At 37.0% G+C, this 26,223-nt stretch overlaps 1 protein-coding gene across 8 annotated transcripts in view; it reads right to left on the bottom strand.

Annotated features, from left to right (window-relative positions):
* Window positions 1–26,223, bottom strand: part of LOC143036387 (palmitoyltransferase ZDHHC22-like) — an 85,078-nt gene that overhangs the window by 40,633 nt on the left and 18,222 nt on the right. For 3 of the 8 annotated variants that reach the window (XM_076203672.1, XM_076203667.1, XM_076203673.1), the window contains exons 1-3: window positions 18,193–18,346; window positions 4,575–4,755; window positions 4,193–4,311 (exon numbers count right to left, since the gene is read on the bottom strand). In XM_076203672.1, the coding sequence (XP_076059787.1) occupies window positions 4,193–4,311; window positions 4,575–4,733 (278 nt within the window). In that variant the 5' untranslated portion in view covers window positions 4,734–4,755; window positions 18,193–18,346. Of the gene's footprint in view, window positions 1–4,192; window positions 4,312–4,574; window positions 4,756–4,980; window positions 5,748–14,256; window positions 14,487–15,007; window positions 15,096–18,192; window positions 18,347–26,223 lie in introns of those variants that run through there. The other 5 variants (XM_076203668.1, XM_076203674.1, XM_076203670.1 and 2 more) reach the window with 5 other exon arrangements.

Here is a 26,223-nt window from a genome sequence, read left to right on the forward strand (position 1 = left end):
CCCACAAAACAATGGACCAATGCAAGCAGGAGTCGCATACATGCAGTTCACGAGTTTTAGCCACCAGTGACTTTTCCTGGCATGTGCGTTATACGTCGGTGCGCGCTATCTGTGTACTGAGATAACGAAGTGCATGGGTGCGCATTTTAAGCCGGAAAATACGGTAGATGGAGTGCTTACATTACTGTCTTCTTTATCTTTCCTATTTACTTCTTCTAACTCCTTTGGATGATAAGTGTTGCAATTTTTTTTTTTCAAATTTGACATTCTTGTAGGAGCACTTTCAGGAACCAGTGAAACTATTGATTTTTTAATCATATAATTTTTCACCATCATCATCTATGGTACAATGATACTCATAATATTTTCTATCTGTTGCGCGTATAAGGAATTCAAACACTGCTGGTTTTGATGCTTTTTGCCAATCTTATTTTTGTGGAAGGGCATTAATGGTCCAAAGTTATGTAACTTTTTAAATTTGTGAACATTCGAGATTTGTCTTAAATATAACATATCAGAATTGAATATTTCATGAAAAGGAAAAAAGACAGGATAATTGAATATCTGCAATAAATTAAATTAAAACATACAATATATATAGGACTATCAGCCATATGTGAAGAAGAAAATATAGAGTACCTTTAACCACTTCGGTACAATGACGTCCACATAGGTGGTGGGAGAGGTGAATGCAAGGGTAGTGGGTCAGGGGTTGGAGATGGTCAAAGAAAATGGAGTAAATTGGGAAATAAGCCAGTTGTTGTTTGCTGAAGACACTGCTCTTGTAGCAGGATCAGAGGAGGGATTGAGGAAGTTAGTGACAGAGTCTGAAAAGGTGTCTGAAAGAAGGAAGTTGAAGATAAATGTGAGTAAAAGTAAGGTGATGAGATGTACAAGGGGAGTGAGTGACAGCAGGCTGGAAGTGAGCATTATGGGAGAGAGAATGGAGGAAGTGGATAGTTTTAGATACTTGGGTGCGAATATGGTAGGAAAGGGAAGGGTAGGGGTGGAGGTAGAATGTAGATTGAGAGAAGCGAGTAAATGCCTTGGCAGATTAAAAATCTCCTCTTAGCATCCATTCCCAATTGTCTACTACTCATTACATTTTTTAACCCCCCCCCCCAGGCATTTACTTGCTTCTCTCAATATACATTCTACCTCCACCCCCCACTCTTCCCTTTCCCGTCACATTTGCACCTAAGTATCTAAAACTATCCACTTCCTCTAGTCTCCCTTAATACTCATTTCTAGTCTGCTCCCACTTTCTCCCTTTGTACATCTAATCACCTTACTTTTACCCACATTTATCTTCAACTTCCTTCTTTCGCACACCTTCCCAAACTCAGACATTAACTTCTTCAATCCCTCCTCTGATTCTGATATAAGCATAGTGTCGTCAGCAAGTAACAATTGGCTTACCTCCCACTTTTCTCCATTTTCTTTAACCTTCTCCTAACCACGACCTATTACCTTTTCATTTACCTGTTGCACCACCCCATCCATGTATAAACTGAACAGCCAAGGCAACATAACACATCCCTGGCAAAGTCCCATGTTTACCTCAAACCACTCACTATCTCCATTTCTGATTCTAACACAAGCTCTAATATCCCGTCCTTCCTCCATAGACATTCCTCTCTTTTGTAATGTCCCTTTCACCCCATCCATCCATCTCATCCTAGGACATCCCCTCATATTCACTCCTTCCACCTCTGCTTTCCATACTTCTTTTACTAATCTTTATTCACTCATTCTTTCCATGTGTCCAAACCATCCTAATACTCTTTTATCAACCCTATCTCCCAGTTCCCTTTCCACCCCTGTTCTCCTCCTCACCTCCTCATTTCTCACTCTATCCAGCCTAGTAACCCCTATCATACTTCTCAGCCATTTCATCTCAAACACATTCAAACTCCTCTCTTCCTCTCTCATGTTCCATGTTTCTGCCCCGTACAATGCTGTTGGCACAATCACTCCTTCATATAACCTCATCTTAGCATCCATTCACAGATGTCTATTTCTCATTACACTTTTCAATCCACCAAGACATTTACTCGCTTCTCTCAATCTACATTCTACCTCCACCCCCACTCCTCCCTTTCCTGCCACATTCGCACCCAAGTATCTAAAACTATCCACTTCCTCCAGTCTTTCTCCCTTAATGCTCACTTCCAACCTGCTGTTACTCTCTCCCCTTGTACATCTCATCACTTTACTTTTGCCCACATTAATCTTCAGCTTCGTTCTTTCACACACCTTCTCAAACTCTGTCACTAACTTCCTCAATCCCTCCTCTGATCCTGCTATAAGCGCAGTGTCGTCAGAAAACAGCAACTGGCTCACCTCCCACTTTTCTCCATTTTCTTTAATCATCTCCAACCCCTGACCCACTACCCTTGCATTTACCTCTCGCACCACACTATCCATGTAAAGATTGAACAGCCAGGGCGACATAACACATCCCTGACGAAGTCCCACCTTTACCTCAAACCATTCACTCTCTCCATTTCTAATCCTAACACAAGCTCTACTACTCTCGTAAAAACTCTTGACTGCTCTTAACGCAGTTTGGGAGGAAACGTGATGAAAGAATGATCAAATAAATGTGTGTAAAAGCAAGGTGATGAGCAGTACAAGGGGTGAGGGTGGCAGTGAGCTAGAAGCAATTCTTAAAGGTTTGGGAATATGGATAGTTATATTTAGTCACATTCAGCAGAAAGGAGTAGGGGCGGAGGTACACCATAGAGTGAGGAAAGCTGGTCAATGTCTTAGGCTTATGAAAAATGTTATGAGAAACAGGTCTCCAAAGATGGATGTAAAGAGAAGATTATATGAAGGGTGATTGTCCCTATGAAAATGTATGGGACAGAGGAATTTAATGGAGGTAGAAAGGGGAAATTTTAATGGGTTTGAGAAGTATGGTGGGGGTTATGAGGATGGATACAGTGAAAAGTGAGGTAGAGAGCATGAATGAATGGGAAGCTGGCAGAGATGGCTGGTGAAAGAATATTGGGATGGTTTCAACACATGGAAACAATGGGTGAGGAAAGAGTAGCAAAAAGTTTGGAGGGTAGAGCTGGATGGAGTGAACTTGCTGGAAAGACCAAGAATTAGGTGAATGGAGTAAAGAGGGCTTTGAGTAAATGGGGAGAGTCTGTTGAGTAGGGATGGGAGATGGCAAAAGATTGGTGTGTGTGGAGAATATTTGTAGTGGACTATAAACTGACATTGCCTTCTAGGATTTATCCTTATATTTTCTCTTTTTGTATGAGGGATAAGGAGGGACGGTAAATAAAGTGGTGGTGCACTGCTGAGAATGAGCTGTGTCTTGGTGCATGCTTCTGATCTAGGCAGCAGATAGGTTGGAAGGAAATAACAGTGAAAAGAGCGAGTTTCTGGGCATGTTCCAGAGACCAGGTAAAGTCATCATTGGGCATTACTTTCATGTGGAGGATGGTAAAATGTGAAATTTTGCATATGAAAAATGTCTGGATCCATACAATCTGGGTCATCCTGTAGGCTTTCAACTTCTTCTAGATAGCAATGCTGCCTTTTGCATGCACACTAGTGTTGATACCAATCAGTGATCTTGCCAGAATTAATATATATGGCAATACAACTATTGAATGGGTAAACCAATGCCCAACTCAAAAAATAAATAAATAAATAAATAAATAAATAAATAAATAAAATGAAATAAATAAATAAATATAAAGATACAAAATAAAAATAAAATAAATAATACTAGATAAATGAATAAATAAAACAAATAAGTAAGATGTTCAAAATGCTTGAAACACAGCATTTTAAGTATTCTTATCACTGCACAAATATTGGTGTCTTCCATGTTTTACTTGTACTATTTCAGCCCTACCTGCAAACACAATAATAATGCAATCCTTCCACTAGTTTTAAGTTAATCATACATATAAAGTATGTACATGCATATTGTATACATGTATATAAAATACCACTGGTTATACTCTAATACTAAGAAATATCAGATACCATGTATGCTAGAAACAAAAATCTGCTACTCCTGTAGAAAAAGTCATGTCTTACACAGGAACCTAAGATGTCCATTCCCTCCTATGGTATATTAACAGTAAAGCACAATACAACAGGACTGCAGGTTATCTCTAAAATCTCAGACATGCACAAAAGGCTATCTACCTCTAGTCACAATCCATACCTATTCCCTGCAGATATATCAATGTAACTCTTGGTGCAGAAGAAGAGCAACCAGTTGCCAAAAATCTGGATACTAAAGAAGTACACCACAAAGGTGGACAAGCCGCTAGCAACCAGCAGCTGAAGAGAGAGGAAAATAAAAAAAATCAGCAGCACCTCTTCTGAAAACAATGGGAAAACTACACAAATGAAAGTGAGAGGCTATATAATATCATACAAATTTAAAATCCTAAGAAAAATTCTGATGCTACAAATTATAACACTATAGCTAATCATACAATCTACAGAAAATAAAAGATACTGTGGCCATGAAAGACAGCAGTCACATAACTCTACCTATAATAATTAGAAAAAGATAAATTTGATGTAGAAAGCATACATACCTGATATGAATAGCAGAGTAGGAGAACGATGATAATAAACGTGGACATGGGGGCTGAACGAGATAGTGTTTCGAGAATGTGCTTCAACATAGTAATTTTGTCGGTGTTTGCAATTGCACTTACAGCTCTTCGGCAGCAACATAGTGTAGATAGCTTCATTCAGGAAATAACACAAATGAACCTGAAATCAGGGGATCAGATAGAAACTAAGCACTACATTTGACTAAACTACAGATTTTACATTGCAGCTTTGAAAGAAAATTTCTATGTCAACCGTCATTCACACATTGCATAAAATTACAACATGAATCTAATCACATGCTCCATTTATCTCTAATCTTAGTTTCACAAACAACCTGAGCATTTTTTTTTTCAATAGACCCTTCAGTATTGCAACACAACTTACTGACTTCACTAGTTACTTGCAGCTTGTCACTGTAATATGAACAGCCCCCCACGTATGTGGTGAACCTTAAAAGAATCCCTAGGTCCTAGGAAGTGTTCTCTTCTGTCACACAGTCATGGCTCGCCTTCACCCGGACATGTCAGAGCATGTTGAGCTAGTTCCACAGAGAACTGTGTTAGGATGGAGTGTACATGTGGTAGGAAATTATTAAGCTGGGTTTGCTTGTATACGAATATTTACCTAGTGCAAAGAAAAGGAACACCACTCATGGGGTCCAGTCTCTCACTTCTTTAGACATTAAGTCTGTTAGCTCCTCATTAATGACAGGTCATCCCTGTATCCTGCCCATTACCCTGGGACAGAAGCAATGTAGTAAGACACAGTGTGTATTTACCTAGTTGTATTATAAGGGAAGGGAGCTATGCTCGTAGTGACCCATCTTTATATCTTTCAGCATCTAGTTTGTTCTTAAAGTCTTGAATAGTATTTACACACACTGTTGGCTCATCCAACTTATTCCAGATATCCACCACTCTGTGTGGGAAGCTATTCTTTTTCAGATCTCTTCTATAACTATCCTTTATGAGTTTCTTTTCATGTCCTCTTGTTTTTCTCATGTCCCACTTAAATAAATCATCTCTATCTAGGACTTCCATTCCTGTCATTATTCTGTAGTCAGCAGATCTCTTTCTCTTCTTTGTTTCAGGGATGGTAGTTCAAATTTGGAAAATCTTTGTTCATATGTCAATTTGGAGTGTGGTGGTGCCATCTTTGTATTATTTCTATATACATACATATATCAAAGGCTTTTTCCCCCTTATAAGGAAGGTAGCCAAAAAAACAAATGCATAAAAACCACTCCCACCCATTCCATCCCCATCACACTCCACTCCCCTCCACCCTCTTATCTTGGCACCTGGATGACGGGTCATCCCTGCATCTTGCCCACTGCCCTGGGTCAGAAGCAGTGTCGCAAGACACAGCACATCCACAGCAAGGCCACTTCATTAAATCAGTGACCCCACCCTATCCCCTCATGCAGATAAGTAGACAGGGTGAAATCCCTTCCGGCTGCATCAAATTATTTCTTATACATACTACCCCATCCCCCACCCATTCCACCTCATGCATCACATCATCATCCATATAAAACCATTCTCCATTCACCCCTATCTTCTGTCCTCTCCCATCCTTCCTCAACAGACATTCTCATCTTTCCCAAAGCCTTTTTTACCCCATCCATCTATCCCATCCTAGGTCACCCCCTCATGTTCACTCCTTCCACATCTGCCTTCCACACCTCTTTTACTAGTCTTTCTTTACTCATTCTTTCCATGTATCCAAACCATCCCAATACTCTTTCATTCACCATAACTCCCAACTCCCTTACCACCCCTGTTCTCCTCCTCACCTTCTCATTTCTCACTCTATCTAGCCTAGTAACCCCTATCATACTTCTCATACACCTCATTTCAAACACATTCAAACTCCTTCTCTCTTCCTCTCTTGCGTTCCATGTTTCCGCCCCATACAGTATTGTCGGCACAATCACTCCTTCATACAATCTCCTCTTAGAATCCATTCACAAATATTCATTTCTCATTACACTTTTTAATCCACCACTACTTGTTTCTCTCAATCTACATTCTACTTCCACCTCCACTCCTCCCTTTCCTGCCACATTCGCACCCAAGTATCTAAAACTATCCACTTCCTCCAGTCTCTCTCCCTTAATACTCACTTCCAGTCTGCTGCCACTTTCACCCATTGTACATCTCATCACCTTACTCTTACCCACATTTATCTTCAATGTCCTTCTTTCACACACCTTCCCAAACTCTGTCACTAACTTCCTCAATTCCTCCTCTGATCGTGCCACAAGCGCAGTGTCTTCAGCAAACAACAACTGGCTTATATCCCATTTTTCTCCATTTTCTTTAACCATCTCCAATACCTGACCCACTACCCTTACATTTACCTCTTGCACCACCCCATTCATGTATAAATTGAACAGCCAGGGTAACATAACACATCCCTGATGAAGTCCCACATTTACCTCAATCTACTCATTCTTTCCATTTCTAATTCTGACACATGCTCTACTACTCCCATAAAAACTCTTGACAGCTCATAAAAGCTTTCCTCCTATTCCATGTATCTGCAATACCTCCCACAGTGCTTTCCTGTCTACTCTGTCATAAGCCTTTTCCAGATCAATAAAAGCCCAAAATACATCCTTACCTTTTCCTATAGCTTTCTCACATATCTGTCTTACCACAAAAATCTGATCTACACAACTCCCTACCTGTCCTAAACCCACACTGTTCCTCACCAATTACTCCCTCTGTTCCTCTCCTAATCCTCTCAAACAAGACCCTCCCATAAGCCTTCCCAACTACATTAAACAAGCTATTCCCCCTGAACCTACTACACTCACACTTGTCCCCTTTTCCCTTGTAAAGTGAAACTATACAGGCACTCCTCCAGTCCTATTTCAACTATGTATGTATCTGTATGGAAAAATGTATTTCTTCACATCCTTTAGACATGCAGTCTTAATCAGTTATCATGACCAGACTTTTATGATCCTTAATCCAGAGATCTCTTCTACAAATGTAATCTATCCCCTTTAGTGACCTGAATATTGTAATCATATCAACTCTTTCTCTTCATTCATTCAAAGTTGGTAGACCCAGTGGTTTAAGTCTTTCCTCATATGTATTTACCTAATTGTAGTATATAGGAAAGGAGCAACATCTCTCCCACAATCCTGTTGTCTGGTGACAGGTTTTCTTTTATCAACACTCCCAAATCTTTCTCATCTTTTGCTTTTGTAATGCACTTCCCAAGGAATAGTTTAAGGATGGTCTTTTGCCACTATTGCCTATTTCCAGTACTTTGCATTTTTTTAATATTAATCTTCATTTCCTATTCTTGGCTCCATGCAAAAATAAGTGTCTAGATCTTTTTGCAATAATGTGAGTGTGTGTGTGTGTGTGTTGTCAGGTAAGATATCAGGCAAGTCTGACAGGGAGTAATCATACATATTTGTAGTATTTACTACCAGCACCCATTTTTGTGTCTGCCTTGGGGATTTCAATTCAGGTTATCCTTGTTTAAACCAAGAGTACTACCCCTCAGCCACCTGGGGCTACCAGATTATGTTATGAATTATTAAAATAATTCTATTCAGCTAAAGGACAGGCCCAAGACAAAACGGGGTCTTGTACGAGACCATATTTTGTCTGTGCTCTAATTCTCAGCTTAAGTAAATCACCTGACATTACCCAGAATAAAATCAGTAACATCATCATTGTACACAATGGGTTAACATCCTACTGGAATACTGTATATCAATTTAAAAAAATCATGATTACATATTATTATCAAATAATCCTTAATTTCTACAACAAAATGCTTATAGTTGTGTCATTCAACAGACCACTGTCACAATACAATTGCAATCTTGTAACAACACACATGCTCATCACTTTGTGTAATCAAATATTTTCCAGTCATATATGATGACACCAAAATAACTAATGGGGCATTCTCTGTCAGATCAACAAGTGCCTAACACCATCATTTCCCCAATTTTGATGAAATTTTGTTTATATGTAGTTTTAGGGCTCTAAACACATTTCTGAATTTCTAAGGTCAATCTGAACAAATGTTCAGGAGATATTACTTCAGATATTTTGAGGTCATATGAGAGGTCACTTATATTTGGCAATCAATAACTAGGGCAATAAAAGTCAGTTATATAAATCTAGGATCAGAAAAAGACAAGAAATTCAAATATTAGTTTTAGAACTCTAGGTTGAAAAATAAAATAAAAAATCCCACTTTTTTAAGCAAAAATTTGAGGTTAAGATTTGACCCCTTGGGTATCAAAATTGAAAAAATTCATAGAAGAGAAAATTTAAGGCATAAGCTTTGGCTATAGATCAGTAAAAAGTTTGTTTATGCTCATAATTTACATATAATTAACACGTGTGAAAAATATATACAGTTGAGACATATAAATATGACACTCACTTGTGTTAATTAGATGAAAAATACTAGCATAAACAAACTTTTTTTTTTTTGCTGATTCTAATAGCCAAAGCTTATGCCTTCATTTTTCTCATCTATAATTTTTTTTTCAATTTAGATACCCCAGGGGTCAAATCTTGATCTCAAATTTTTGCTAAAGTGGAATTTTTTCTTATTTTTCAACCTAGAGTTCTAAAAATCTGATATTTGTATTCCTTGTCTTTTTCTGCTTCTAAATATATATATATATATATACACATTTATATAACTATGACTTTTATCGCCCTAGTCATTGATCACCAAATGTTAGTGACCTCTCATATGACCTCAAAATATCTGAAGACACAGCTCCTGAATGGTTGTTCAGACTGACTTTTGAATTTCAGATACATGTTTAGAGCTCTAAAACTGCTTATTAAACAAATTTTAGCAAAATCGGAGAGATGAGGGTGTCTCTTTTTTTTCTTTTTTTTATATCTCACAAATAATGCCTTAATGTCCCTGTGCAGAAATGACAAAACAGCTGCAAAAAACACCCAATCATACCAAGGCAACCTAGACTAGTGGCTTGGACAAAATTGAATGGAAGTCTCAAATCATTAGTGATTTTGCTCAACCCACGCATTTATGAATAAAAGAAATCTCTAAGAGTAAAAAAAGAATGGCAAACTTATTTCACTAGACATCCACCTCAAACACCTTGGCCTTCATGAATATTTTCAATCACTCCTGGGTGAACAGCAACATCCAAAACATCTGAAAAAAGTACTCATATAATACCAATAACTCAATCCATTTCCCCTAGTCTCTCTTGCAGAAGACCTCCAGGAAACTGGCAATAGCCTCCATCAGGAACCATAAATTACTTAGAGAGAAGAGATTTTATGTTGTTGTCTGGGGACTGTTCATGTGAGGCATAGAATTATGAGGTGTCTTCAGTGTGGTGGTTGCATCTGAGGCAGTTTGAATCTGAGGCCAGGCCTATTCTGTGTTGGTACTGCCTTAATGATGGATGGTGTCCTGGGTGCAAGCATCCTGTTGTGGTTCTTATCTTGTGTGGAAGGATTTTCTCTGTGGGACTTACATTTGGGGGTTATTGTTGGGGTACCAGTGTTGAGTTTGTTTTTATCAAAGGGCTTGTTGACTTACTTGGGTGTATTTACCTAGTTGTATCTTACAGGAAGGGGACCTATGCACATGGAGTCCCGCCTTTGTGTCTCTCAGTGTCTAGTTTACTCTTAAATTCGTGTATGGTTTTTGCACACACTATTGTTACGTCTAGTTTGTTCCAAGTGTCCGCCACTGTGTGGAAAACAGTTTTTTTCAGATTTCTTCTATAACTATCCTTTTTGAGAGTTTTTCCTTGTCCTCCTGTGTTTCTCTTGTCCCAATTTAGTAAGTCCTCTCCATCAAGTATTTCCATGCCTTTCATGATTCTATAGATGGTCAGTAGGTCACCTCTCTTCTTTGTTCCAAAGTTGCTAACTTCCATTTAGCTAGTCTCTCTTCACATGACAAGTTTGAAAGTGCTGGGGCCATTTTTGTGGTTGTTCTCTGGATTCTTTCAATTTTCTTTATATTCTTTTTGGTACTGGGAGACCATAGTGTAACAGCATACTCCAATCTCTGCCTTATTTGTGTGACTAATATCTTTTTAATCATTTCTTCGTCTAAACAGGTAAATGCCAATTTTATTGATCTTAGCAAGTTATAGGATTCTCCAACAATTTTGTTTGTTTATCAGAGGACAAGTCATTTGAGATAATTACTCCCAGGTCTTTTTCAGATCCCACTTTCTTAACTTCCTTAGTTCCAATTTTATATTGTCCTGATATTCTTTTTTTTTTCTTTACTTTTCCTGAACTCCATTGTGCTACATTTCTTAATGTTTAAGTCCACTTCCCACTTCTGACTCCATTTCCAAACCTTGTTTAGGTCTCTGAGGTGATTCACAGTCTGTTTCAGTTTTCACTTTCCTCAATAATTTAGAATCATTTGCAAAGAAGCTCTTGTAACATTCCACATCTTCATCCATGTCATTCATATAAATAGCGAACATTATTGTAGCTGATACAGATCCTTGCAGAACTCCACTAATCACCTCCTCCCAACCTAAACACTTTTCTCCCGAGTACTACTCTCATTTTCTTACCATGCAGGAAATCCCCCATCCAGTTTAGTAGGCTGCCTTGTATCCCTCCTATGTTTTCCTTTTTATTGTATGCGTTACTTTATCAAAGGCTTTTTGTAAGTCTAGGAAAGCACATCAGCCCACTCATCCCTTTCTTGTATCATATCTAGTAGTCTTGAGTAGAAACAGATTAAATTTGTGGTACATGATCTTCCCTGTCTGAATCCAAATTGTCTCGGGTTTATATTGTTTTCTTCCAGGTGTTTTACCCATCTATTCTTGATAATTTTCTCACAAATTTTGGCTACAGTACTTGTTAAGGAGACCAGTCTGTAATAAGTTGGTTCTTCCTTATTTCCTCCTTTATACATTGGTACAATGTTGGCATTTTTCCAGTTCTTAGGTATTTTTCCTTGAGTGAGCAACTTATTATGTTGTATACTTTGTCCATTAGTTCTTCTTTGCATTCTTTTAATATCCAGTGTGCAATTCCGTCCAGGCCATGTGATTTCCTAAAGTCAAGGTTCATTAATTGATCCATTATTTCCTTTTGTGTCATTATTATTCCCCCCATGGGAGATCACACTTCACTTCCTTCATCCCAATGCTGTACTTTTCTCTAGTGAAAACAGGCTTGAAGCGATTGTTCATGACTTCAGCCATTTCTAGATCTTCTGTATTTCCTTGGCATTGTTTCACCATTTCCTGTTTATTTTCAAGTTTAACATTCATCTATATAATAGTTTGGGTTGAACTTTACATTGATCTATGATGTCTTTTTCAGTTTCTTTATTCCTTTCTGCACACTTTTACATATTAATTTCTATATTTCATATATTTTTGCCATTTTCCAGGTTTTTTATCTTTTCTCCATCTTTTCCAAGCTTTGTCTCTTCTATCTTTTGCCTCACTGCATCTTCTGTTGAACCAACATTTGATATACACCTCTTGCTTCTGCCTTGGTACATTCACTCCATTACAGATTTCCATCAAGATTGCCAATTTCTCTTCCACTTTTGTCTCTTCAATGTAGAATTTTTCCAAATTTGCATTTTGAAATAATTTCTCAAATTTTCCAGTCAGTTTTGTTGTACATCAATCTTCCTCTTCTGTACTTTTCATTTCTCTCCATATATATTGCTTTCTTTAGTTCAGCGTCTATTAGTATGTGGTCACTCTTTCCAAATGGTCTTGTATTCAATTTCATCCACAATCTCAGGTTCTGTTGTAAATATTAAATCCAGTCTTGATGGTTCTTCATTACTTCTGTATCAGGTATTTTCATTGACCAATTGTGTCATTGTATGTTCCATGGTAATGTCCAGTAATACATTTCCCCATAGGTCCTCTCCACCCTTCACTGTCATCTCCCAACAGATTTATTTACAGTTAAAACCCCACATAAGTACCAATTTACCTCCGTCCTTTAGTATCTCATTTAATGAATACCTTGTATCATCTAATATTTTTCAATGCTCACTCTTTCCAAGAGCCCATTTTTGGGGGCACATAAATCACCACAAACTTTATACTTTTCATGTCTCTCTCTTTGACTTTTATCATGATCATTTCCACATTGTTTTTACCCTTAGTAACCTTCATTACATTTAAGTTTTTCTTGGCTAGGAAAATGATTCCTACTCCCTCTCATTTCTGTTTTTAATCCAATAATTGTATAACCTATATCCAACACTATTAGAGTTTCTTTGTTTCACAAATTTTGTATTAGGAATGGTTTTCAACAGGTTAGTCTTATTGTTGATTCTTTGATATGTGGGCTGATTGTCACATGAGTACCAAATGTTAGAACTAGAATTTTTGGGTTCCTTTCCAATGGAAGGCTTTGGCCATTTAATTCCACTATGCGTTTTTTTTTCATGGTAGTCAGGAGTGAGCAGTGTTGCTGTTGATTTTTCGAATGAAGCTTTCAATTTATTATTTCTGAGACAGTGTTCAAGTAGGTCAAGTGTTTTTTTGCTGCTATTTTGTATTTGTTGTGCTGGGTTTTATCATCAAGTCATCTGTATATGAGAGAACATGGGTTCAGGTTCAGTTCTGGTTCAGGAGTTGGTAATTCACTCATGACAGGATTGAACAGTAATGATTTTAGTACATGTACTGCACCTTGAGGGACTCCATTGTTTAGAATTTTTGTACCTGAGATATAGTTGTTTTGGGTTACTCTGCATTGTCTTCCTGCTAAAAAGTTGGTTAACCAGTTCTTGTCATTGTTAAGGATATGTCTTAACCATTTTGGATTGCACAGTATTCCAAGATAAAATCACTTCCAGGGTATGAACAGAGTACAGTACATCTGATTCCATTCAGAAGTAAGCAGGTGGCACTTAGGCTGCCTGATTAGCAGTGTAAACATGAACTAGTCAGAGGCACTCAACTCAAATTTTAAGTTTTTGCATCTGAACAAAAAATTATGGAGAATTTAGTTCATACCTGTGAATGTTTGTAAGTTGTGTGGTATAATGTCTGCATGTGTCTGGGGACCTTGTCAAAATCTTTGTTTACATCGATAGCAACCATAACTGTTCTTTCTGGGGGGAATTTCATTGAATTCTTCAAGTACTTATTATGTGATGCTTGTATGCAGAATGATGGTAGAGTGGCTTCCCTTGAAAACATGTTGATTCGGGGAGGTAGGTATTTCTGAGTTGCTTCTTACTGCAACACATCTTTCCATCACCTTAGATATTGTGGATAATAATGATGATGTGGGGTCCTGTGGTGGTTTATTTGGCTTCAAGATTGGTATCATATGAGCTCTTTTCCAGACATTTGGGATGTTTAACCAGGAGTAGTACCAATAGTATAATACCAATCCTGAAGCAAAACAAACCACCAGAGGACCCCAGGACCCAGGAACTGCATGTACAGCATTAGATCAATATCTGCATGTGTAATTCATGAGTTTTGTGCATGTTGGGCAAATGTGGGAGCTGGGTTGATTTTAATGTCCCCAGTTAAGAGAAAGTGAGGGAGAGCAATCACTCAAGTACTGATCTCATGTGAAAAAAAAAGAAAGATCTAAAAACTGATTGCAAGGAAGTGGAAGAGTGATATAATGAGCTTCTAGATCTGTTCCAGAGACCAAGTACCAGCTCTCTGGGGTCACACGTCCAAGAAGAGGAGGAAGTTGCAGCAGTTTGCTTTTGCTCTATGGATGGTATTTTGGTTGGCAATGGCACAATTCCACTTGCAGGCCATGGCTCCACCCTCGGAACCAGCACTGCCTGCAAGGCTGCGACAGTACCACCCAGAGGGATAGAAAAATATCATAAGTAAATACGCAGTTAAGTATTCCTCTACTAGTGGTGATTTGTCTCTGATATAGATGAATATTGTGGGACTCTGGTCCATAGGGGTGCTTCTAAGGTCCCCAAATTCTTGACTACACATAATTATGCAGTCAATACCCCAGTACAGGGGACTTTAAAAGAGCTAATGCACACAAACCTACCAATTAAGAGAAAAGATGTAGATCTCTATTGACAAGGTACTGGCACAGATTCCTATTTCTACAGTATGTGTCATTGATTACTATGGGGGCATAAAATTTAAATGTACAAACATGCACAATCTTTGCACTAATATTACTTAAACCATACAAAGGTGATTCTGAACTCCTCTAATAAATGTTTGAAATTCATACCATGGGTCAAAAATAAAAACTGGGGTTAACTTATCCTATAACAATAGAGTATAATGGGGGGAGGGGTTTAAAATGTTTTTTTTTATCATTCCACCATGATTCGTAAATGACATTACTTCTAGAACACTGACTACTCTAAATGTGATCTTCAGTGATTAATGCACTACCATATTCTGTCTTACAAAACCTTAACTTACAAAACTGTGTGGGAGTATGTTGTGTCATTGTGGGCAGAAAGAGAAGAAAATACGTAACTAGGGAATCCTCTTCATACAGGTGCCACTTCTGTAATGTCATATTAAATTGGCCATGAAATGAACATCCAAAATGTACTCCCTTAACCCAACAATTATAAAATAAAGTAAAATTTATACATATTTGGTTTCAAACAAATGTAAAAGTCTACTAAAATCTAGGTAAAAGCTTAGACCAGCGGACTGTAAGTGTACACAATACGAGATTAAACAATGCACCATCCATACTGCCATACACCAGCAGACAATTCTGAAATCAGTGACCATTGTCTGCTCAGTGTGGGAATTTAAAAATATGGACAAACATTTGGACTGCCATGTTTTCCCTGTTACACCCAAAATCTGTTACATGGAGATACAGTTGAGTTACCTGATGCATGAGTTTGTATGGAACATCATGATGCCAGGGCCCTAAATTAAAAAACAGCAGGTAAGTTTTCTTGCCAGCTGACCCATGAACCTCAGCTCACTCTTTAACAATTACTCGCCAAATTCCTGATTGTTCTGAGGTTGATGAAGGCCTAATGGACATAGTCAACAGCTGCATACTTTTGATGCTGTGTCAGACAAAGGCAGATTTTCCAATGGACAGTGGGAGTGACAGACAGGCCAACAGTGAAAAGGTGACTATGGACTATGATCCAGAATCAAATTGTAGTTTTCCCATTGGTTTAGTTATTTTTAAGACAATTTTTCTCAGCCACAGCTGCAATACAGAACCAATTAACCATACATTAGGGGACTCAACAGTATGTCAAATGGAGGTTCAAGAGTATATAAAATTTAGTTTAATATACATACTCAAATAGAGAAAGGAATGGGAGAACTTCACCTCCCATTCTGCAATTAACTTTGCATTAGCTGATTGAAGAGTAAGTTAAATGGAGGCCCAAGTCAAGAATCAAGACTTGACCCTCCATTTGATTATTTTGATTAAATACACATACTTATCAAGAAGGGATGGTAAAAGTTTCACTTTCCATTTTACACACGTGAAAAATACTTTGAGAATGCGATAGTGACTTGCTATAATTAAATCTTTATCCTTTGACCAATTCTCTGAGCAGAATATATCATGCTACTCACAAACCATACATCAGAGGACATTTGCCCATTTCATGTTGTATCCACTGACTTCCAAAGTAGACCACATTAAACCCTTTCTAGATTGCCCTTCCACATTCAAGATATTATATCAGTCAGAATCTTTAAAATGCTCCAGACAACTATTTATATATTGGACACAAATCTGAATTATATAGTAGGGGTCTGGGTATATTACATCACATCACACAAGATTCCACATGATCCATGCTCCCCTGCCTTGCTCAGTTCCCCTACATATCTTGGCCTTGCAAATATACTGTCAGTGCTCTTGATACCACATGTATTTTTGTATTGCATTTTTTCATACATTTCAGTACAGTATTATAATGTACTTTTAGTAATTATATTTTCTTATGAATTATACATGGTTTCTATTAGACTATGAAACACTAAAATTATTCATACTGTCCCACAAGATGAGTAGGGTAACATGGAAGAAGGTAAGAGTGAAAAAGTGCAAGAAATATGGGTGAAGTTGTTACAGAGATTTTGGACCCAGTCTAGAAGCAGAGTCAGCCCCTCAAGAATGTACCTCCTAATGGAGTTGACTGGTTTTAAAAAATGGGCAACTCCATCTTGCAGGATCACCATAGGTAGGTACTCTGCCTGTCGTTGGGCCTACAAAAAATTATTGGTAGTAACTGATACAAGTAAGACTTTTGACACAGTCCTAAGACACATTTTGTAAAAAAAAAATATATATATATATATTTATATATATATATATATTTATATATATATATTTATATATATATATATATTTATATATATATAAAAAATAAAATAAATAAATCATGGAAAACTAAATGAACAAAAATAACAGTTCACAAAAATGACACTAGAAAAACATTGATGTTTCAAGAAATTTAACATTTCAGCATCCATTCAGCCCCCAAAGGTGCCAAAAGACAAGACGTCTATTTATTACTTGTAAACACCACACTGGGAATACAGTACTATGCTTATGAAGGACAAATTTACTATCCACTCTCTGGATAAATAGGGGAATGAGGAACATGTTTCTGCCCCCCCCCAAAAAAAAAGGAAGAAAAAAAGGGAAACATGACTTTCATATCTAATGCTCTTCATAAGATCTCACAAATCCTCCGAGTGGAGTAAGACTGCTAATGAAATTCCAATATTGAATATAAATAATAATATAACCACACTTTGGACATTTTTCCAATTAGGTGAGGGTAGCTGATACGGTTTTGACAGGTGTGCTTTGACAGGTGTGCTTTGATTCAACAATCCGTCTTGTAAGAGAAAGAGGACCCTTAAGTACACAGACTGGGTAGTATTCAAGCATAATGCAACCACGGATATTTAACATGAAACTGACATTGTCTAATAGTTGTACATGTATTAAATACTAGCATAACCATTCCATAGAAAAAATAGATTTTTGAAATGCAAAAACAAAATCATTGAACAACATGTTTGCATGATACTGGAATGATATCAGACTAACAGAAAGGAGATATAGTAAAGTTAAATGGGTCAATGATTAAATGTGATAATTATTCTCTTGGAAATTAGTCTTTAATGGTAATGTTATTCATGAAATCATACACTTGAAAAGCAGAAGCCTAACACACACCTAATCATGGTAAAATTCCAGAATCACGCAAGCACAGATATCTAACAACTTACTTTGTCCAATACAATAGGTAATCTATTCTAACCTCACCTAATGTTTCCATTCCATAATAAAAATAGATCTTTCACTTGCAAGAAATGAAAGAGGTGTTTGCATGATACTGGTTTACGAACTGTCATTCTTCCTGTCATACACACATGCCATCAAACCTATGCTTTAATTTTCACTTCGAGAAATTATACCTAGGATCGGTACAATGAGAAAAAAATATCGATACATAGTAACATACAGCAGTTCGTACAGTTCAAACCACTTATCTCAATTTTAGCTGTTTCACCGTTTGAACCAGTGCCATTATTACTTGGTTACAATTAGTATGTTTTAGAACTTCAAACTGAGAAATGTTTTCAGCTGTCCTTACCACAATAACGATAATTTCAACGGTGTTGACAATCCGTAGCGCGAGGCGTTCCCAATCTGATCACTGCGCAGACTGATGTAAACAAACAATACGAAAAAAAATTATTCCATGTTGTATCGATGAAATATTTTCTATATTACCATTACTACTTTTGAAATTTATATCCTGCAACTTACTCCCATCAAGTATATGTGTAAAATCATGAAATTCATGTTCTATTTTCAATTACCCTGCGCAGGACGGTTTACGGTATCGATCCATGTGTCGTCGGGTGATACTTGCTATTCAGTTCTTTTGGTCCCTCTTGTTTATTCCTTCTGTATTTTACCCTAGCTTCTTCTAAGTAATGTGGATGAGTTGAAGGGAGCCTTGAGTAAAATGAGAATGTCTATTGAACAAGGAAGGTAAAGGATAGGTGTGCGTGGACCGTGATTGTGAATGAACGATACATTGACAAGGCCCGAAATTCTCTTTATATTCCACGGTTTTCTCAGATAACAAAAAATCTGTCAGTCATAACATGGAATCTTGTATACAACCCCTTTGTTGTTAGGTGGGCTATTGTAGAAGATGGTCTCCTTAATAGTGTTGTTGCATCTTTATAGTACCCTAACACCCAATTTCTTTTGAAATGGAAGAACCAGTCTTACAATTATTGTCTTCTTAAGTTCCTCCTTGGTAACGTTTCTTGGTGGTGTTGCGACACTGGTCGAGAATATGAAGATATAATTTTTCCCCATTATTCTGGGTGGCTCTTATTTCTTCATATGAAATACGGGTCCGTTACCTTGCACACTCTCAATTACATAGCAGTACAAAGAGATGTTTACATTAATATGATGTTTAGAATAATAATGAACATATAATAGACAATATGGGTTCACTATAAAATTTAGTCTAATACTCCCGTCCCTCATCAATTCTAAATTTTGGAAGGTAAACAATAGTTAACACAACAATGTTTTCGGAGATCATAGTTGTTAGGTGCATTATTAATTCGCGAAAATTCTCAATTATTGAATATGTAATCGGATATGGCATCTACTATTTTATACAATTTCGACTCTATGTGAAGTGCTCACCATCTCCAACCGCCACTATGCTAATTACCCAGTCACCACCCTACCTAATCTCATTGGCGCCACCAAATGTGAGGCCAGCCCGCTGGCTGAAAACAAGGCGGTCAGTCTTTAAATAGACAGTAACATGACGAAGGTACGCATTCAATATTTAAATACCCTCCATCAGTTCGAGAAGAAAAGACTGGAAACAGGAAATATATACATTTTTGACCTTGGTGTACAGAAGGACCCTCGTCGCCAATGAGATGGAAAGAAAGAAGACTACTGTTTCCTACTTATACAATCTGGTACAGCACCAGCAGCAGAGGTTAGGAAAGGTATCCATTGAGTAACTGCACCCGACCGCTGTTCACCTTAGGACCTGAGGTAACTTCGGCACCACCGTGTATGTGATACATCAGCTTTCTCCGGGTCTCATCACTGCAGTGGCATACCACGGACAAAGTCTCCTGCCTTCATGTATGAACAGTTCTGGACCACCGAAAACCATGAAAAAAATATAAAAATAAATAAATAACGATCTGCTTGAATCCACCCTTCACGTACAAGAGACGTGGTAGGCCTGAGCAGTAAGAGAAAACATGCCCATTACAAGGGTAACTTTAAACTTAAGTGCCATGGAGCAAGGACGTTCACGCATTTCTTCCGTTTAGTCCAGACTTCCAAACATTTTGGACAGGAATTTCCCCAGTCACTCTAGTTTTGTGAAGATCAAAGGATTACAAAGGCCGAGCATGCCGACAGGAGACCTTTTGACCCATATCTAGGTCGGATGCGAAAAAATCATAATAATGATAAAATAATAAATAAAAACTATAATAATGTAAATAAATAAAATGCATAAATAAATGCATAGGTATAGTTAAATAATAAACAAACAGGTAATAGTAAATAATAATAAATTGACATATAACTAATAATAAATGAAAATCAGACAGACAAATGATAACAAAACAAAAACAAATAATATAAGTAAATTATAATCATTACAGCATCTTGCTTAGGTGTTTATCTGAATGATTTTTAAAGGTTCGAACTAAACTACATTGCACTACCTGTGCAGGAAGTTTATTCCATTAATTAACTACACGGTTGGCAAAGTTGTTTCTACCTACTTCCAAATTGAATCTATTTCCGGACAGCTTGAGACCATTGTTTCTTGTCTGATTCTCATTGATTGTGAAAATCTTGTCACTTTTGATGTTGTCAATTCCCTTTAACATCTTAAAGACCTGTATCAAGACACCTCTGAGTCGACGCTTTTTTAGGGAAAACAGATTCATATGTTTTAGTTGATTTTCGTATGATTTATTTTTTATGTTTGGAATCAGTTTTGTGGCTCGCCGTTGTACTTTTTCCAATTTGTCAATGTCTTTAATGAGATTCGGTGACCATACGGAAACAGCATATTTCAAATGTGGACGAACTAACGATTTATATAGCTTGTTAATGAGTGATGGACTTTTGAAATAAAAATATCGCGCAATCAGTCCTAGAATCTTATTTGCTTTCTCAGAGGCTGAAATACACTGCTTGGATGATTTGAGGTCGTTACTGATAATTACGCCGAGATCTTTTTCACTATCCACTTTTGTTAACGAATTTCCAAATAACTTGTAATCGTACTTACTGTTATTTTTACCTATGTGCATTACCTTGCATTTACTTGTGTTAAATTTCATTAGCCACTTTTCAGACCATTGCTGTAATTGATCTAAATCTTCTTGAATATCTAATTGGTTTGAGTGATCATTTGCCACTCCGCACAGTTTTGTATCATCAGTAAATTTGGAAACAGTAGATTTTAGTCCATGGTCTATATCATTTATATATACTATGAATAGAAGTGGTCCAAGAACGGAACCCTGAGGAACTCCACTTGTAACATTTTTCCATCTAGAAGTTTTTCCATTTAAAACAACTCTCTGTTTTCGACCATTCACCCAATTACTAGTCCAACCTAATAGGCTACTACTTATTCCGTGTAAAGCTAATTTAGTAAGTAGTCTTTCGTGTGGGACGGTAGCAAATGCTTTTGCAAAGTCTAGATATATTAAATCTATATTGTTACTTTTGTCATAATTCGAGATAACTGTGTTGTTGAATTCGAGTAAGTTAGTCACGCAAGAACGTTTCCGCCTGAAACCATGCTGGCTATCATTTATCAAACGGTTACTTTCTAAATGATGTTCGATAGCATCTCTGATAATGGTGTTTTATTAACTTTGAGTTTATCTATACACCTTTTAATTTTTTCTTTTGTTATATTTACCGTAGTAAGTTTACCCTAGACTTTTCACAGGTTTCAGTTTGGAATTCACTTTGAGGTGTTTCGTTTACGAATACCGAGCTAAAATAATTGTTTAAGATATTACACATTCCTTCATTTGAATATTCAAGTTGACCGTCATCAGATAATAGTGGACCAATGTGATTCCTAACAACCTTTTTATCTCTAATGTAACTATAGAATTTTTTTGGATTCTCTTTGGATTTATCAGCGATGTTCATTTCATATTGTCGTTTTCTTTTTCTTATTGTCTTTTTTAAATATCTCTGTATTGATACATAACTTTCATAGTCATTAGATGCACCCGAGCACTTATATTTCTTATAGGCCTGTCTCTTTTTAGCAATACTTTTTTCAGTTTATTTGTCGAGCCACTTTGGGCGAGCCTGATTTGGGGGACGTCTGTCCTTAAAAGGAATGTAAGTATGAATCATCTTAGTGAGCGTATTTTGAAATATTTCCCACATCTGATCTACAGGTCTTTCGTTTAAGTTTGCCTCCCAATCTGTAAGCTGAAGCTCCTGGCGTAGTCCTATGAACTGAGCTTTACTGAAATCGGGTATTTTAGCAACACAAGTATCTATTCTAAAATTGTTTAGGAGTTTGAATCTAACTAAGTTGTGATCGCTATTTGCAACAGATTCACCGACTTCTACATCAGCTACCATGCTTTCGCAGCTAGTGATCAATAGATCGAGTAAGTTTCCATATCTTGTGGGCTCTTTTACATGCTGAATTAAGTATTTGTCACCAAGAAAATCAATCAAGCGACTACCTACATGGCCATGTTCAAGGGTCATCCAATCAATGTCAGTAAAATTGAAATCACCCATTATCAATAAATCCCGGTTGCAGAAACTAGACAGTTCTTGAAATAACAGTTTGTCGTCTGCTAATGATAATGTCTTTGGCCTATATATTACACCTATATTCATTTTTTGTCCATTTGTTTGGGTTAACTCAACCCGCAAACTATCATATGCATCCTGTTTCACTTTCTCTAAAACACAAGCATGATCCTGATGAAAGTGTTTAAATCCCGCAATATTAAATTCTGCTTGGAACTCTGTACTATTACCATGTCTCAGTTATTCCTATCATATCGAGATTTTCGCTTTTGACATACGCCTGTATTTCTTGAAATTTGTTCCTAATACTACGAGCATTAAAGTACATGGTTTTAAGAAACTCGTGATTATTTCTTTTTGACACATTTTGAGTTTCAATATCATCTCTTGCATTATCATCTTGTTTTTTATTTATACCTTGCTCTATATTATTATTTGGTCCTTCATTGACATTCAATGCCTCATTAACATTTCAAAATTAACATTTCCCCCATCACGGACATCTGGTCGATCACGGTCATCCGATCTCTTTTGTACATTTTGTCCCCCTACATCACCGTGATTCACGCCGGCCTCCCGTCGTTCATTGACATTATGTCCGGCATCCCTTCCTAAAATTATATTTTGTCCTCCAGTGACATTATATCCTACCGTAATATTTTTTCCTCCACTATAATTACATCCCATCGTGATCTTTTGTCTTCCACTGTCATTACATCCTATCATGATATTTTGTCCTTCATTGACATTCTGTCCGGTATCCCTTCCTAAAATTATATTTTGTCCTCCACTGACATTATATCCTACCGTGATATTTTCTCCTTCATTATCATTACATCCTATCGTGATATTTTGTCCTCCACCATCATTAATTCCTATCGTGATCATTTGTCCTCCACTGTCATTACATCCCATTGCGACATTTTGTCCTATGACATTACATCCTAATGTAATGTTATCATATATTAACCTTATTTTTCTAATCTTTATTTCATTTTTCTCTCTTATGAAATAATATAATCTGATTATGTAAAACATTAAATTCACTACTTTGAGAAATTGGATTATTATGAATATTTGGTGCCCCTTTAAATAGATTGGCATTCTTCCTAAATCTGTTAGAGTTAAGTTTTATTTAACATCATTCAACTGGGGTACTGACTGCATGGTATTATGAAGCCAATGTATATTACTGTTTTGAGTTGCCCCTATAGACTGTAGCCACACAAAGTAAGTTTGAGACAAAATCCCTACCCGTAGAGGAGTGATGCTGCTTTTGTACTACAGCTGTTCCTCCTTTATTTTGTTTCCCTGAAACTGATCTTTATCACTTCTATGACCATCCCCTATGGTAGTAGGGGTTGGGGTGGGAATTCTGCCACCATGACAATGCATGTTATAAAAGGCAATTCAGGAAGATAAAATTACGGATTCCAGGATCCTGTTATGTCTATGTACATCTAATGAAAAGTCAAGGCATAAGAGTGTCTGTAAGGAGGACTCCAAACAGAACCCTAATGTTTGCTTCATCAAATGTGCTCGGTTGTGGTATAGATGAAAGTAAAAGGGAAGAGATTGACAGTATGTGTGTGAGAGATAATAAATGTGTCAGCATTACCTGAAACTAAGTTGAAGGGGAAGGATGAGTGTGAATTTGGTATTGTGGTGGGGAAGGTGTTAGGAATAAGGAGAGGAAGAAGAGGCCTGTCTTTGCTGGTAAGAGATGAATTAGGAAAGTGCAAGGTGGAATGGAAGTGCCTTCAAAGTTATTCTAGTGACTGCATACGGTCCTGGTAGTGAAAAAAGTAAATATGATGGTAATTTTTTATATATATTCTAAATGAATCAAGAGTTTTGGGAAGAATATAAATGTAGTGGTGTTGAGTTATCTCAATACTAGCATATGAAATAAAAAGAGCAAATATTAGAAACATCTGAGGTGTCAAGTGAGAATCATTGTGTAGAAATGATGTTGGAGATGTGTTTAGAAAGGGGGTTTAAGACAGCAGTGTTTAAGAAGAGATCCAAACATAAATACACGGGGCAGGGTGGTTGATAGGGCATTAATGGTGTATGTAGTGGTATCCAAAGGAAGCACTGGAAGAATTCTGGTCATTCATGTTTTCAGAGAATATATATATATATATATATATATATATATATATATATATATATATATATATATATATATATATATATATACATACATACATATTTACATATATAGGTATTTGTTCAGTTTTGCACATGGACACAATAAAGCAATAGAAAATTAAATATAAATTTTGCAAATTATAATGTATGAACGTAATATGCGATTTTCTTGGCGGAAATAAAACTAAAAAATACCTTGCTACAAGCAAATATATTAACGAACGGAGTCGCTAGCATAGGATCGGGACGCCATCTTCTCTGTCAAGTGTTTGTCGTCTGCCCGGTCTAGTTCAAATGTCAGTTACAAGGTGTACGGCCTCGGTACTTCCGGCAGTACCTCGCGAGGTACATATTCTTGAAGGAATGCTATGGAGCTGAAATCTATGCATGCTTTCAAACTGCAAGAACACTATATACCCCGCACTCTGAGTGATTGAACAGCCCGCCAACGTCTCTCACGACGACAGCGACGAGGACGATCCGGATGACCTATAAATTGCAGGTACCGATTTAATAAACACAGGTTAGGTTAGGTTAGGTTAGACGAATTTATCATCCTTTCATTTCTTCGACGTCGGCATCTACCATGACAAACATGGCGTACCATTCGTCCAGTGCGACTTCGTTACTTACGAAATCTATTTTAGCAACTTTTTTGTTTTTTATTTCCGCCAAGAAAATTGCATATTACGTTGACACATTATCATTTACAAAATCAATAATTAATTTTCTATTGCTATATTGCGTCCAGGTGCAAAACTGAACATTTACCCATATATATATATATATATATATATATATATATATATATATATATATATATATATATATATATATATATATATATATATATATATATAATTTCCGACAGTTGTCCCCGTACTCGAACCCAGGACTTGTACGTAAGCAAATCAATGCTTCTACCACCCACGCTATCGAGGCTATAAAATTCTTCAACTTCGGGGATAATCTACACCCGCAGGATTTGAGTCGACTGCTAACTGCCGTCCTAATCTCAATTTCACGAAGGACCAAGCCGACCTATTGGTAGTGGTGAAAAAGGAACGTATCCTTGATGGACTTTCGTCGTTGTAATACCTGAATAGAATCGCTAATGACGACGATGTCAATCACATAATTTCCGACAGTTGTCCCCGGACTCGAACCCACGCTATCGAGGCTACAAAATCCTAAAATCACGGGGTTTATCTAGACCCGCAGGATTTGAGTCGACTGCTAACTGCCGTATGTATGTATGTATATATGTATGTATGTATTTACCTAGTATTTACCTAGTTGTATTTTGCGGGAAGGGGAGCTATGCTCGTGATGTCCCGCCTTTGTATCTTGCAGTGTCTAGTTTGTTTTTAAACTCATGAATGGTTTTTGCGCATACTATTCCATTGTCCAGTTTGTTCCAAGTGTCCAAAACTCTATGAGGAAAACTGTTTTTCTTCAGTTCTCTTCTATAGCTATGTTTTTTTATTTTCTTTCCATGTCCTCTTGTGTTTCTTTTGTCCCAGTTAAGTAAGCTCTCACTATCGAGTACCTCTGTGCCTTTCATGATTCTGTAGATGGTCAATAGGTCACCTCTCTCTCTTCTTTGCTCCAGTGTCGGTAACTCCAGTTTAGCCAATCTCTCTTCGTATGATAGGTT

The sequence above is a fragment of the Oratosquilla oratoria genome, chromosome 20 (assembly GCF_046742065.1).
Source record: "Oratosquilla oratoria isolate Oo_2021 chromosome 20, ASM4674206v1, whole genome shotgun sequence".
In the NCBI taxonomy this organism is placed as follows: Eukaryota; Metazoa; Arthropoda; class Malacostraca; order Stomatopoda; family Squillidae; genus Oratosquilla; species Oratosquilla oratoria.